General features: G+C 41.8%; 1 protein-coding gene across 2 annotated transcripts in view; it reads right to left on the bottom strand.

Moving 5' to 3' along the window:
- Positions 1-12,702, bottom strand: part of ULK2 (unc-51 like autophagy activating kinase 2) — a 102,777-nt gene that overhangs the window by 45,649 nt on the left and 44,426 nt on the right. For both annotated transcript variants that reach the window (XM_025362878.1, XM_025362877.1), the window contains exons 11-13: positions 10,498-10,545; positions 9,768-9,856; positions 1,175-1,346 (exon numbers count right to left, since the gene is read on the bottom strand). In XM_025362878.1, coding sequence (XP_025218663.1) covers positions 1,175-1,346; positions 9,768-9,856; positions 10,498-10,545 — 309 coding nt within the window. The remainder of the gene's footprint in view (positions 1-1,174; positions 1,347-9,767; positions 9,857-10,497; positions 10,546-12,702) is intronic.

The following is a 12,702-nucleotide window of genomic DNA, read 5'->3' as shown; positions in this document are numbered from 1 at the left end:
TTTCCATTGAGCATCATGCTGGCACTCTAAAAGTTTCAGATTTGGGGGCATTTCAAATTTTATAATTTGGCAGGCTCAACCTGTAACTGTAAAAACACAAAAATCTTAAGTATGGATACAATTATATGTAGAAATACAAAATCTACAGGAAGAATATACCCCTAGCAAGAGCAGAAAGAGAAAAGGCACTTTAGCTGTACTTACAACATTTTTTTGTTTTGTTTGTTTTTTGAGACAGAGTCACTCTCTGTCACCCAGGTTGGAGTGCAATGGCACAATCTCGGTTCAGTGCAACCTCTGCCTGCCGGGGACCCCAGTGCTCCTGGAGGAGGTTCAAGCAATTCTCCAGCCTCAGCCTCCTAAGTAGCTGGGATTGCAGGTGTGCGCCACCATGCCCAGCTAATTTTTGTATTTTTAGTAGAGACGGGGTTTCACCATGTTGGTCAGGCTGGTCTCAAACTCCTGACCTCATGATCCGCCCACCTCAGCCTCCCAAAGTGGTGGGATTACAGGCATGAGCCACTGCGTAGGCGACTTACAGCATTTTATGTATTTTAAAAAGACATCTAAGACAAATATGGCAAAATACTGACCTATATAAAAGTAACACAGCCTAGTGGGTACCTTGAGTATATGCTCTATTATTTTGTTTAAAATGTTTCATGATTTTAAAAGTTTTAATTACTTTTGGTAAAGAAACAAAACTACTGTACTAGATGACAAGGTAACTCTCAGTTCTCATAATGCTGGTTATAAACTGCCACAGCACTGCTGCTGTGGTCCATGTTTTCCCTTCCGCAGCCAGCTAATACTTAATTACATTCAGTCTAGGGATTACGGTCTTCACAACAACTAGCAAAGTGCCTAGAATGAGCATCTACTAAATAAGTACTCATTCACTGGTTTCTCTGTTTCTGTTTGTATCCAAACAGAATTGGAGATCATTTCCTATAAAGTTTTCATGTACCTTCAGAATCCAAACTTACTGTTTAATAGAAGATGATTGAGCAAATTTTAGAAAGGTAGGAATATAATTCTGAGAATTTAAACAACTAAATAAAATGCTCATTTGAAAAGGTGCCCTACGCAAGAAAGGGTAATATACGGGTTTAAAAAAAGATGCTAGTTTAGTAGATTAAATAATATAATGTGTACAAGTAGAAAAGATTCTCACATGAGTGGTCTGACGAGATGTTGTGTGGCACCAAAACAAAGTCATCCGTGTCACAAGAAGAATTCTTGCTACTAGTACTGGCAGAATCTTTGGAAACTTGTAGATAGTTGGGAGGACCCAATGGTGGGGAAGATAAGTTTTCTTCCTGAATATGCTGCATATCTGGAAGGGACTAAAATTAACAACATAAAATTAAAACTGGCCTAATAATCAAATACAAGTCAGAATAGTGACTAGACTAAGGAAATTTTTTTTTTTTTTTTTTTTTTGTGATGGAGTCTCGCTCTGTTGCCCAGGCTGGAGTGCAGTGGCATGAACTTGGCTCACTGCAAGCTCCGCCTCCCAGGCTCACGCCATTCTCCTGCCTCAGTCTCCCAAGTAGCTGGGACTACAGGGACCCGCCAACATGCTCGACTAATTTTTTCTATTTTTTAGTAGAGACGGGGTTTCACCATGTTAGCCAGGATGGTCTTGATCTCCTGACGTCGTGATCTACCTGCCTCAGCCTTCCAAAGTGCTGGGATTACAGGCATGAGCCACTGCGCCCGGCCTAGACTAAGGAATTTTTTTTTCCCCCCACAAAAGTGGGCATAAAGTCCAATTCCATCTAAGGTTTCAAAAAATCTCTCTGGAAAAGCTTTCCTTTAGAAAACCTTTCTTTTAAAAGTGTTTGCATAAAGACTTCTAAAATGTCTTCCAAAAATGATACTTAAAAATATATCATACCACTTATCCACATGTACTTGCCTCCCTCTCCTGAAGTTTCTGAGAAAGTGAATTTTTATCATCACAGCATCCCCCAGTTCTAGCTCATGGCCTAACAAAGCAGATACTTAATAACTCTACACTTAATGACTAAACACAAAATGTCCAGAGACTTTAAATTAATGACATCTTACACACACAAAAGTTTTAAATATATAATGAAGAAAAATTACAAGGAGGAAACCAAGAGACCACATTATGTAAAAAAGTAGACAAATCAGGAAGGGTGCCTGCACTTAAGACCAGAAATATATTTACAGACTTGGAAAACCTTACAGGTGTGCATGTGTTCCTCTTGTTTTTGTTTTATCAGGGGTAGTAGTTGGTTTGTTAGTAGGAGATAGAATAGGAAGAGAAGAAAACCATGTAAATATATTTAAACAAATACTTAGAGCTAACTAAGTATATTTAAATATATTTAAACAAATACTTAGAGCTAACTTTTGTCATTTATCTAGTTCAAGGACCCTAGTTGACAACTCATTGAATATCTTGACTATACAACGGTTTTCTACAACAATGAACTTCCCAGCTTATTGTGTTAAGCCCCTATTAACCTGTTTCATCTTTGCCTTTATTTAAGGAAAGGAAAAATACTGTATCATGCTCTTTAAACCCAAGCCTTAAATACCTGGTTCACTGCTGCTGCTCCTCTGAATGTCACTGTGCCAGGGTATCAGTCACTGATACCAGTTATTTTCATGTGTGTGACATGCACTTGACACAATCTCTCCTTATCACTTTTTGAAGAGACTTTGTATCTCAAAGTAATGAAGGGAAGGGAAGATGAAAGAACTAGCACTACTAAGCCTCAACCATGGGCTAGGCACTGTTAAGAGCTTTCCATGTTATCTAACTTTAGACCTATTGTGAACTCCATTTCACATATAAATAAACAAAGTTCAGACAGGTAATTTGCCCTAGATCACACAACTAAAAAGGAGTCAAGCTGAGATGTGATTCTAAGTATCTAACTCCACAATTTCTTTCCAGTGGTTTAGGCAGGAACTTTCCCAGTTTCTTCTCCCGCTATTTACAAAATTACCTGCATCTACAATCACCCTGGTCGTTCTTCCTCATAACAGTGGAAGAGATGCTTCTCTTCCATGGGAGCTTCTCTCTCCACCTGTGCTCTGCATTCCATGCTCCTCTACGTCCCCAGTAACCTAGAACAACTCCCCTCGGCTCCTGACATTTTCACACTCTCCCTTTATTATGGCATTTTTCCCCTCTGTAGATAACCATGTTTAACTTTCTCACATCTCAAATCCCTACAACCCTCTCGAATTACCATCTCTTCTCCATTTCTTTTTTTTTTTTTTTGAGATGGAGTCTCAGTGTGTCACCCAGACTGGAGTGCAGTGGCATGATCTCAGCTCACTGCAACCTCTGCCACCCAGGTTCAAGTGATTCTCCTGCCTCAGCCTCCCGAGTAGCTGGGATTACAAGCATCTGCCACCATGCCTGGCTAATTTTTGTAGTTTTAGTAGAGACGGGGTTTCACTATCTTGGCCAGGCTGGTCTTGAACTCCTGACCTCATGATCCACATGCCTCAGCCTCCCAAAGTGTTGGGATTACAGGTGTGAGCCTGTAAACATTTCTTGAAATTATCTTCACTGACTCAAATTTGTCACATCCTATATATTCCTTAATTCAACATAACCCACTCTGTCTTCAATCCTTGAATAAAATTGCCTTTACTAAGATTATCAATAATTTCTATTGCCAAGTCCAGCAGGTATTTCCCATACTCCTTAAGGTACTTGAACTTTCTGCTCCATCTGTACTGTGGACCATTCTTCTCAACACTCTGCCCCTTCATTCAGTGACCCTGCAATGTCTTGTTTTTCCTCCTACTTCTTGGGGACTCCTTCTGAGTCTCTTTTGTGAGCACATACTTCTCATGTGCCCCTCAAAAAGGAGGAGCAGAAGAGTACAGAGTTCCCCATGAGCCACCCTGGGCTCCTCACGCTTCAGTTGTTGTATTTATCCGAGCGACCATGCTCACCGTCCCTCCTACCTTTAACTACCACTCACAGAATGATGGTTCCCACTTTTTGATCTCCAGCCACGATTCTCTCTGACGAGCTCTAGATCCGTTTGTTCACTTGCCTATACAACACATCCATGCCTGTATGTTAACTCTTACCTTTATATTCCAAAGCACTGCTCCCCAAGTTCCCTCAGAGTGACCTTGCCAGTCAGCCATTGTCACTAGCAAAGTCTCACTCTTCCTCAGGTCCCAAGTTCAAGCAATCTTCAAGATCTGTGCGCTCTTTGCCTTTCTCTTACCTGGCTCTTCTCCTTTCCTATTGCCGCCTTAGTTCAGGCTTTGTTCTCAAAACAGTAATGACGTTAACAACAAAAATGATGATAAAAGGTGCAAGGGTCTCAAGGTGTTCTCTCTCCGCTAGTGGAGACCTCTGTATTTCCTCTCTCACTCCAACCTAGTCCTCCACCTTGCTTTTGGGAGAATCTAGCTAAAAAACACACTGGATCATAGCACTCTTCACTTTAAAATAATTCCAATGGCTCACCACACCTTTTTTTTTTTTTTGAGACAGAGTCTCACTCTATCACCAGGCTGGAGTGCAGTGGGGTGATCTCAGCTCACTGCAACCTCCGCCTCCCAGGTTCAACCGATTCTCCTGCCTCAGCCTCCCGAGTAGCTGGAACTACAGGCGCACCCCACCACGCCCAGCTTAATTTTTGTATTTTTAGTAGAAATGGGGTTTCACCATGTTGGCCAGAATGGTCTCAATCTCTTGACCTCGTGATCCACCAGCCTAGGCCTCCCAAAGTGCTGGGATTACAGGTGTGAGCCACCGGCCTGGCTCACTACAACTTTTGAGAATGCAGCTGAAATTCATTTGCTTGACCTCCAAATACTCCCAGGCCTCTGTCTACCTCTCTAGCTGTCTTTCCCCTTCACCCATCAACAATGCTCTCTACATCCACCAAACTGATCTACTGAGGCAGCCTTGTCCTTTCTGCAATGATGGAAAAGGCCTATATTTGAGATATGCACCATGGGAGCCACCAACTAGCTAAGGCTACTAAGCACTTGAAATGTGGCTGGTGTGAATAAGAAAGTGAATTTTAAAATTCACTTAATTTTAACAAATGTAAATGTAAATGGCCATGGAGAGCTAGAGAGTTCCTTCAGTGGCTCATGCTTTTATGACTTCATGTATGGAAATTCTTCTGCTTACAATATCATTCTTTCACTAACTGATCTAGCAAACTTTCTTCAAAACTCAGCTCAAACAATCCCCTCTTCTGAGTAGCCTTCCTAAATCTTTAGCCTAATTTTGATGTTCCCCAATCATATTACCATAGGCAATGAAGATACATATACACATGCTTCTGGCAATGATTGAGCTACCTACCTCTTCTCCATACAATTAAATTAAAACCCCCTTAATGTCAGGGTCCTGGTCATCTCATTCATTAGTATAAACCAGAACATCACACAAAGTAGGTAATCAATAAATGTTATAAAATGAATAAATAGGCTGGGCGAGGTGGCTCACACCTATAATCCTAGCACTCTGGGAGGCCGAGGCAGGCGGATCACCTGAAGTCAGGAGTTCGAGACCAGCCTGGCCAACATGGCGAAACCCTATCTCTACTAAAAAAATACAAAAATTACCTGGAAGTGGTGGCGCATGCCTGTAATCCCAGCTACTCAGGAGACTGAGACAGGAGAATTGCTTGAACCCGGGAGGCAGAGGTTGCAGTGAGCCGAGATCGTGCCACTGCACTCCAGCCTGGGTGACAGAGTGAGACTCTGTCTCAAATAAATAAATAAATAAATATTCAAGATTTACCATCTAAATAGCATTTAATCTCCAGTCAGTATCATAATTAAAAGAGTGATTTGGAGATTTTATTGTTTATAATTTTTTGTTTTGGGGGGGCCTAGAATTTTTCTGGAATAAAATAGCAGCTAGATATTTACATGAGAATGTAAAAACGACAATGCTATATTGCATGCCTGTGTATCTCAAGCCTCTGTATGAGTCTACACCAGTCCTAGAAAGAAGGAAAGGGATGCATATATGAAATCATCTTATTTTTGACACGTTATGTTAAATATAAGGTCTATAAAACCACCCCATTTTCCAATCCCAGTAACTGGAAACTAGATACAAAGATTTGTACTTTCCTTTTTTCCCATTTTCTACTTTATTTCCATTTTTTAAAAAGGCTTCCTAAAATAGTGTTTATTGGTTGGTTGGTTGGTTGGTTGGTTTTTGAGACAGGGTCTCTCTGTCAGAGGCTCAAGCACCCAGCTAATTTTTAATTTTTTTGTAGAGATGGGATTTCACCATGTTGCCCAAGCTGGTCTCAAGCAATCCTTCCTCCTTGGCCTTCCAAAGTGCTAGCATTACAGGTGTGAGCAAGCGCACCCAGCTGACCTTACATGTTTTTTTTTTTTTTTTGAGACAAAGTCACAAAGTCTCACTCTGCAGTGGCACAATCTCAGCTCACTGCAACCTCCGCCTCCTCGGTTCAAGCGATTCTCCCACCTCAGCCTCCCAAGTAGCTGGGATTACAGGCGTGTACCACCACACCTGGCTAATTTTTGTATTTTTAGTAGAGACAAATTTTCACCGTGTTGGCCAGGCAGGTCCCAAACTCCTGATCTCAAGCGATTTACTCACCTCGGCCTCCGAAAGTGCTGGATTACAGGCATGAGCCACTAAGCCCAGCCCAACCTTATGTTTTAAAGAACTCTAATGAATAAGACATAAAAAGGATATGTTTATGCCAGTGACTTATTTTATTGTTTTGTTTTTTTTTTTTTTTGAGATGGAGTCTCACTGTTACCCAGGCTGCAGTGCAGTGGTGTGATCTCAGCTCACTGCAGCCTCTGCCTCCTGGGTTCAAGTGATTCTACTGCCTCAGCCTCCTGAGTATCTGGGATTACAGGTGCATGCCGCCATGCCTGGCTACTTTTTGCATTTGAAAAAACACTGAGACAGGGTTTTGGCATGTTGGCCAGGCTGGTCTCAAACTCCTGACCTCAAGTGGTCCACCCGGCTCAGACTCCCAAAGTGCTGGAATTACAGGCATGAACCACCACACCCGGCCATTTTACTGTTTTTCGTTTGGTTTGTTTTTTTTATTGAGACAGAGTCTTGCTCTGTTGCCCAGGCTGGAGTGCAGTGGCATAATCTTGGCTCACCGCAACCTCCACCTCCCAGGTTCAAGCAATTCTCCTGCCTCAGTCTCCTGAGTAGCTGGGACTACAGGTGCATGCCACCACACTTGGCTAATTTTTTGTGTTTTTAGTAGAGACGGGGTTTCACTATGTTAGCCAGGATGGTCCTGATCTCCTGATCCAGCCACCTCAGCCTTCCAAAGTGTTGGGATTACAGGCATCGAGTCACCATGCCCCGATGGATTTTTTTTTTTTTTTTTTTTTAGTAGAGGCAGGTTCTTACTATATCGCCCAGGCTGGCCTTGAACTCCTGGGATCAAGCAATCCTCCCATTTCAGCCTCCCTTACAGCTGAGTCTACACTTATGCCCAGGCACACCTGGCTTTTTTTTTTTTTTTTTTTTTTTTTTTAGTAGAGATGGCTAGTCTTGAACTCCTGGGATCAAACAGTCTTCCTGCCTCAGTAAAAATAGGTTTGTCCACCAGAGTTTCTAACACCTAAAAAAGCCCTTCTCTTTCTTCTGCCTCTCTTCACTCCTCCAGTTAGTTCTACATTCAGCTACTCCTTGGCAGCCCTAACCTGGCTGCTATTTTGTTCTCTTTCAACCAACAAAAACCCCAAAATGCTCTCTCCAGTCAAAGAAAATTTCCAGTTCAACGTCCTCCCTGCTGGCCTCTCATCCCTCAGTCACACTATCATCCCACAGGCTCCTTTATGTTTGCTCTCCCAAAATTAGATTCTTCCCTGTTGTTCTTTTCTCTAGCACAAGCTTTGCTTTTCATATTACATTGTGTCAAATATATGGTTCATAATAATGGCCACAATTTATTGAGAATTTGCCATGGCTAGGCACTTCCCACACATTACTACCAGGACCCTGCAAGCAAAGGTTAATCAAGCCTATGGTCCAGATGAGGACACCATGGCCCACCTCTCTAACTGACCGGCCCAAAGTCACTGACTGGGCAAGTAGCAGGGCTAGGATTGGTGCCAGCATGCCTGGCTCTTAATTTTTTTAGTTCACCAGAACGTAAGTCTTATTAACATAATCTGCTTTATCTACTTGGTATGAATTTGCAGGGCTGCATAAGAAACATTTATTGCCAGTTTTGAGACTTGTCTGTTTGCAACAGGCTACATCTGCATCTGCTTTACCTAACAGTTGCTGCCTCCTGCATTATATACTATGTGTCAGACCCTGCATGCAGTAAGTGTTTGTACTCACTTATCCCTGAAGAACCCTACAAGGTAGGTAAATTACACTCACTTGATATACAAAAAAAAGGTGCCCTAGTTAGTATAAGGTAAGGCACATGGAGGCTGCAAGTCTCATCCACTTAAACCTCTGAGTTGCCTCACTTTTATGGCTCCCTAACCTTTGTGCCAGAGGCATTCAAGAAATTGATGTCTGGGGCCGGGTGCTGTGGCTCACACTTTGGGAGGCCAAGGTGGGCAGATCACTGGAGGTCAGGAGTTTGAGACCAGCCTGGCCAACATAGTGAAACCCCATCTCTACTAAAGATATAAAAAAGGTTGGGCGTGGTGGCTCACGCCTATAATCCCAGTACATTTTTGGGAGGCCGAGGCGAGTAGATCACAAGGTCAGGAGTTCAACACCAGCCTGGCCAAGATGGTGAAACCCTGTCTCTACTAAAAATACAAAAATTAGCTGGGCGTGGTGGCACGTGCCTGTAATCCCTGCTACTCAGGAGACTGAGGCAGAGAACTGCTTGACCCCGGGAGGTGGAGGCTGCAGTAAGCCGAGATCACGCCACTGCACTCCAGCCTGGGCAACAGGGCGAGATTCTGTCTCAAAAAAAAAGAAAAAAAAAAAGATACCAAAAATTAGCTGGGTGTGGTGGTGTGCACCCATAGTCCCTGCTACTTGGGAGGCTGAGGCTACAGAATCGCTTACACCCAGGAGGCGGAGGTTGCAGTGAGCCAAGATGGCGCCACTACACTCCAGCCTGGGTGACAGAGCGAGACTCCATCTCAAAAAAAAAAAAGGAAAAAAAAAAAAAAAACCTAAGAGGAGAGATAGGTAAAACCCTGGGAGAGTGGAGTAGGAAGTGACAAGAGTGACCAGAAGGCCTCAGGATTAGGAAGAAGTACTGAAATGGGAGGGAACACAGCCATGAAGAAAATGCCTTGGGAGCTTCAGCAAAAGGAAGAGGTTTGAGTAGAAGCCACCTTAAAGCGCCAAAAATCATGATTAAGAGAATCTTAAGTCAGTGAAATCTGGCTCAGAGGTGACTCCTCCATCAGTAGAAATTCCACATACAAAAAAAATCCAAGCTCATGTCTATAGCATTCAGATAAAATAAATATTTATTGCCTATCCACCTGTAATGGGTACTCTTTGTAAGTATCATCACCAAAACACCATAGGGTATAAAAAGGTGATATTACTGTACTCACTGTTCAGAGGAAAATGGCCCAGAGAGGTGATATTTCTTTCTGGAGCTTACACAGTAACATATGGGCAGAGGTCCAAATACAGGTCCATTTGACCCAACTATAATGTTCTTTCTCCCAAACCTCAACTGCATTAGTAAACATTACACATAAAAAGAATATCCACAGTGTATGTTCATGCTCCATTTGAGAACAGATGTAATAGCACTAACTCTGAAACTATTTTTAATAAAACCAGAACTTACTGGTGGAGAAGCAAAACGACAAGATGGAGAGCTGCCACAGGAGCTTCCAGAGACAGAACCAGAATACACGGGCACTGGAACTGGGCAAGCTAGAGGAAGAAACACAAATGAACTACATCATTTTGTAGTGCAGTCACATGACCTGTATAATAGAAACACCTGCCAAAACCACTACACCTTTGTGTTCCCTGAAAATTTGCATTCACCTATTTATTACCACATCTGCTGATGAAACTAAAAATGCAGCAATTACTAAAACTATTTCAACTTTGTTTCAGAAGGAAAAATAGAACAGTTATTCAACAAACACAATCGTAGGTATCTAAGAAAATCAGGCCAGGCACAGGGGTTCACTCCTATAATCCCAACACTTTGGGAGGCTGAGGCGGGAGGATCACTTGAGGTCAGGAGTTTGAGACCAGCCTGGCCAACATGGTGAAACCTCGTCTCTACTAAAAATACAAAAATTACCCAGGTGTGGTGGTACCCGCCTGTAATCCCAGTTACTCCGGAGGCTGAGGCAGGAGAATCACTTGAAACCAGGAGGCAGAGTTTGCACCACTGCACTCCAGCCTGGGTGACAGAGCAAGACTCCATTTAAAAAAAAAAAGGAAATTCAATGAAATTTTAAGAGGCACAATAAAAGATCAATTTTGTAATAAAAATAATTAATTTTTCCTAAAGCTTGCATTCATTCTTTAAGTGAAAATACAAAAAAATGGGTACTCACATTTTTTTACTGGAACTTGCTCAAGAAAAGGATGGCTAAAAAATGCTTCTGTAACAAGAAATGAGAATGTAACCTTTAAAGAGACATTGACTAAAATATCAACCAGGTTATTTTTCTCAACGTATTCAACACGTCTTTGAGATCAGAATTTAACTTCTTTATACAGCCTCCATTTCCTTTAAATGTAAAAGCATATTTTTTATAAATCCTCTATAAAAACTATTTTTATAATCATATAAAATAATGAATCAACAAATTTTAAGTAATTATGCATTTTCAAAACATGTATCACCAACACAACATACTCTGATGCTACTTACACAGACATGTTCTCTAACATATGCCACCCCCCAGTGGACAGCTCCACAGGAGAACTGTGATCTCCAGGCCCGTGTAGAACCCATGTGAACTACAGCTGTTAATTGTCCTAAGAGGAAATTGAGGCAGCTGATTTATACAACAAACTATCCTTCGCCCCTAGATGTACTCCTAATGCTGGTTTCACATTAAAAAGAGAAAAAACTGGCCGGGCATGGTGGCTCGGCCAGCACTTCGGGAGGCTGAGGCGGGCAGATCACCTAAGGTCAGGCGATTGAGACCATCCTGGCTAACACGGTGAAGTCCCGTCTCTACTAAAAATACAAAAAATTAGCCAGGCGAGGTGGCGGGCGCCTGTAGTCCCAGCTGCTTGGGAGGCTGAGGCAGGAGAATGGCATGAATCCTGGAAGCGGAGCTTGCAGTGAGCCAAGATCGCGCCACTGCACTCCAGCCTGGGCAAGAGTGAGACTCCGTCTCAAAAAAAAAAAAAAAAAAAAAAAACTACAAAAATAATACATTCAATAGTTGTTTCACTATTGACAATAATTCTCATGGTTCAGAGCAACTCTCAGCTTAACTTCTCCCTAATAGGTATAAATATTTCCAACTACATGAACTTAATTTTTATTCCAACTTTACGAAACATTAAGAAAATAGGTATTCAGACCATTTCAAATATTTTCCCTGACATGGAAACAATTACAGCTATCCTCTACTGAGTATTCGACATTCACTAAGACAATGAACTGGGTGCTTCACAAACCTTATCTGAGGAAATATATCCTCGTATCATGGGTAAGAAAATTAAAAGCACACAAAGACCATGTTTCTTGTCCAATGTCAAAGAGTTAGTAAAGGTGAGGGACTAGAATTCAAATTCCAGTCCATCTTATTTAAATACCAATGTGGATTTCCAATCATACTATACATTAGCAAACCAAAATCCTGGAGTATATTTCCACAAATCTCTGTTAGTATCACAACTATTACTACAGGAAAAGTTACTTTTTTCCCTAAAAGCTACAAGATCAGGGTTAATTTGCTAAGTATTTTCATTAAACATGTCTTAATGATTTCTCTGGTCTGACATTTTCAAGTATTGCTGTTTTTACCTAAGATAAGAATTAGGTTGGGCCGGGCGTGGTGGCTCACGCCTATAATCCCAGCACTTTGGGAGGCGGAGGTGGGTGGATCAGCTGAGGTCGGGAGTTTGAGACCAGCCTGACCAACCTGGAGAAACCCCGACTCTACTAAAAATACAAAATCAGTGGGCATGGTGGCAAATGCCTATAATCCCAGCTACTCAGGAGGCTGAGGCAGGGGAATTGCTTGAACCTGGGAGGCAGAGGTTGCGGTGAGCCTAGATCCTGCCATTGCACTACAGCTTAGGCAACAAGGGAGAAACTCCGTCTCAAAAAAAAAAAAGGCAACTTCCAAAAACTCTAAGACAAACTGATGAGACCCACACAGAGATACAGAATCAAACTTTTAAAAGACAGAGAGAATCTTGGAAACAGCAAGAGAGAAGCAACTTGTAATGTACAGGGATCCTTAATAAGAATATCACCCAATTTCCCATCAGAAATCTTGAGGCCAGAAGGCAGTGGGATATTATCTAAAGTGCTGAAAGAAAAAAAAAAAAGTAAACTGAGAATTCTACATTCCACAAAACTGTCCTTCAAAACTCAGGAAGAAATTAAAATATCTCCAGAAAAACAAAAGCAGAGGGAATTCATTACTGTAACAAGACCTCCCCTATAAGAAATGTTAAAGAGAGTACTTCAGGTTGAAATGAAAAGAGCTAGACAGTAAAGAAAAGCCACATGAAGACATAAAGATCTCTGGAAAAGATAAATGCCAATGGCAATTTAAAATCCAATAGTACTG

This window comes from Theropithecus gelada, chromosome 16 (assembly GCF_003255815.1).
Source record: "Theropithecus gelada isolate Dixy chromosome 16, Tgel_1.0, whole genome shotgun sequence".
Classification (NCBI taxonomy): domain Eukaryota; kingdom Metazoa; phylum Chordata; class Mammalia; order Primates; family Cercopithecidae; genus Theropithecus; species Theropithecus gelada.
This window is presented reverse-complemented; position numbering and strand designations above follow the sequence as displayed.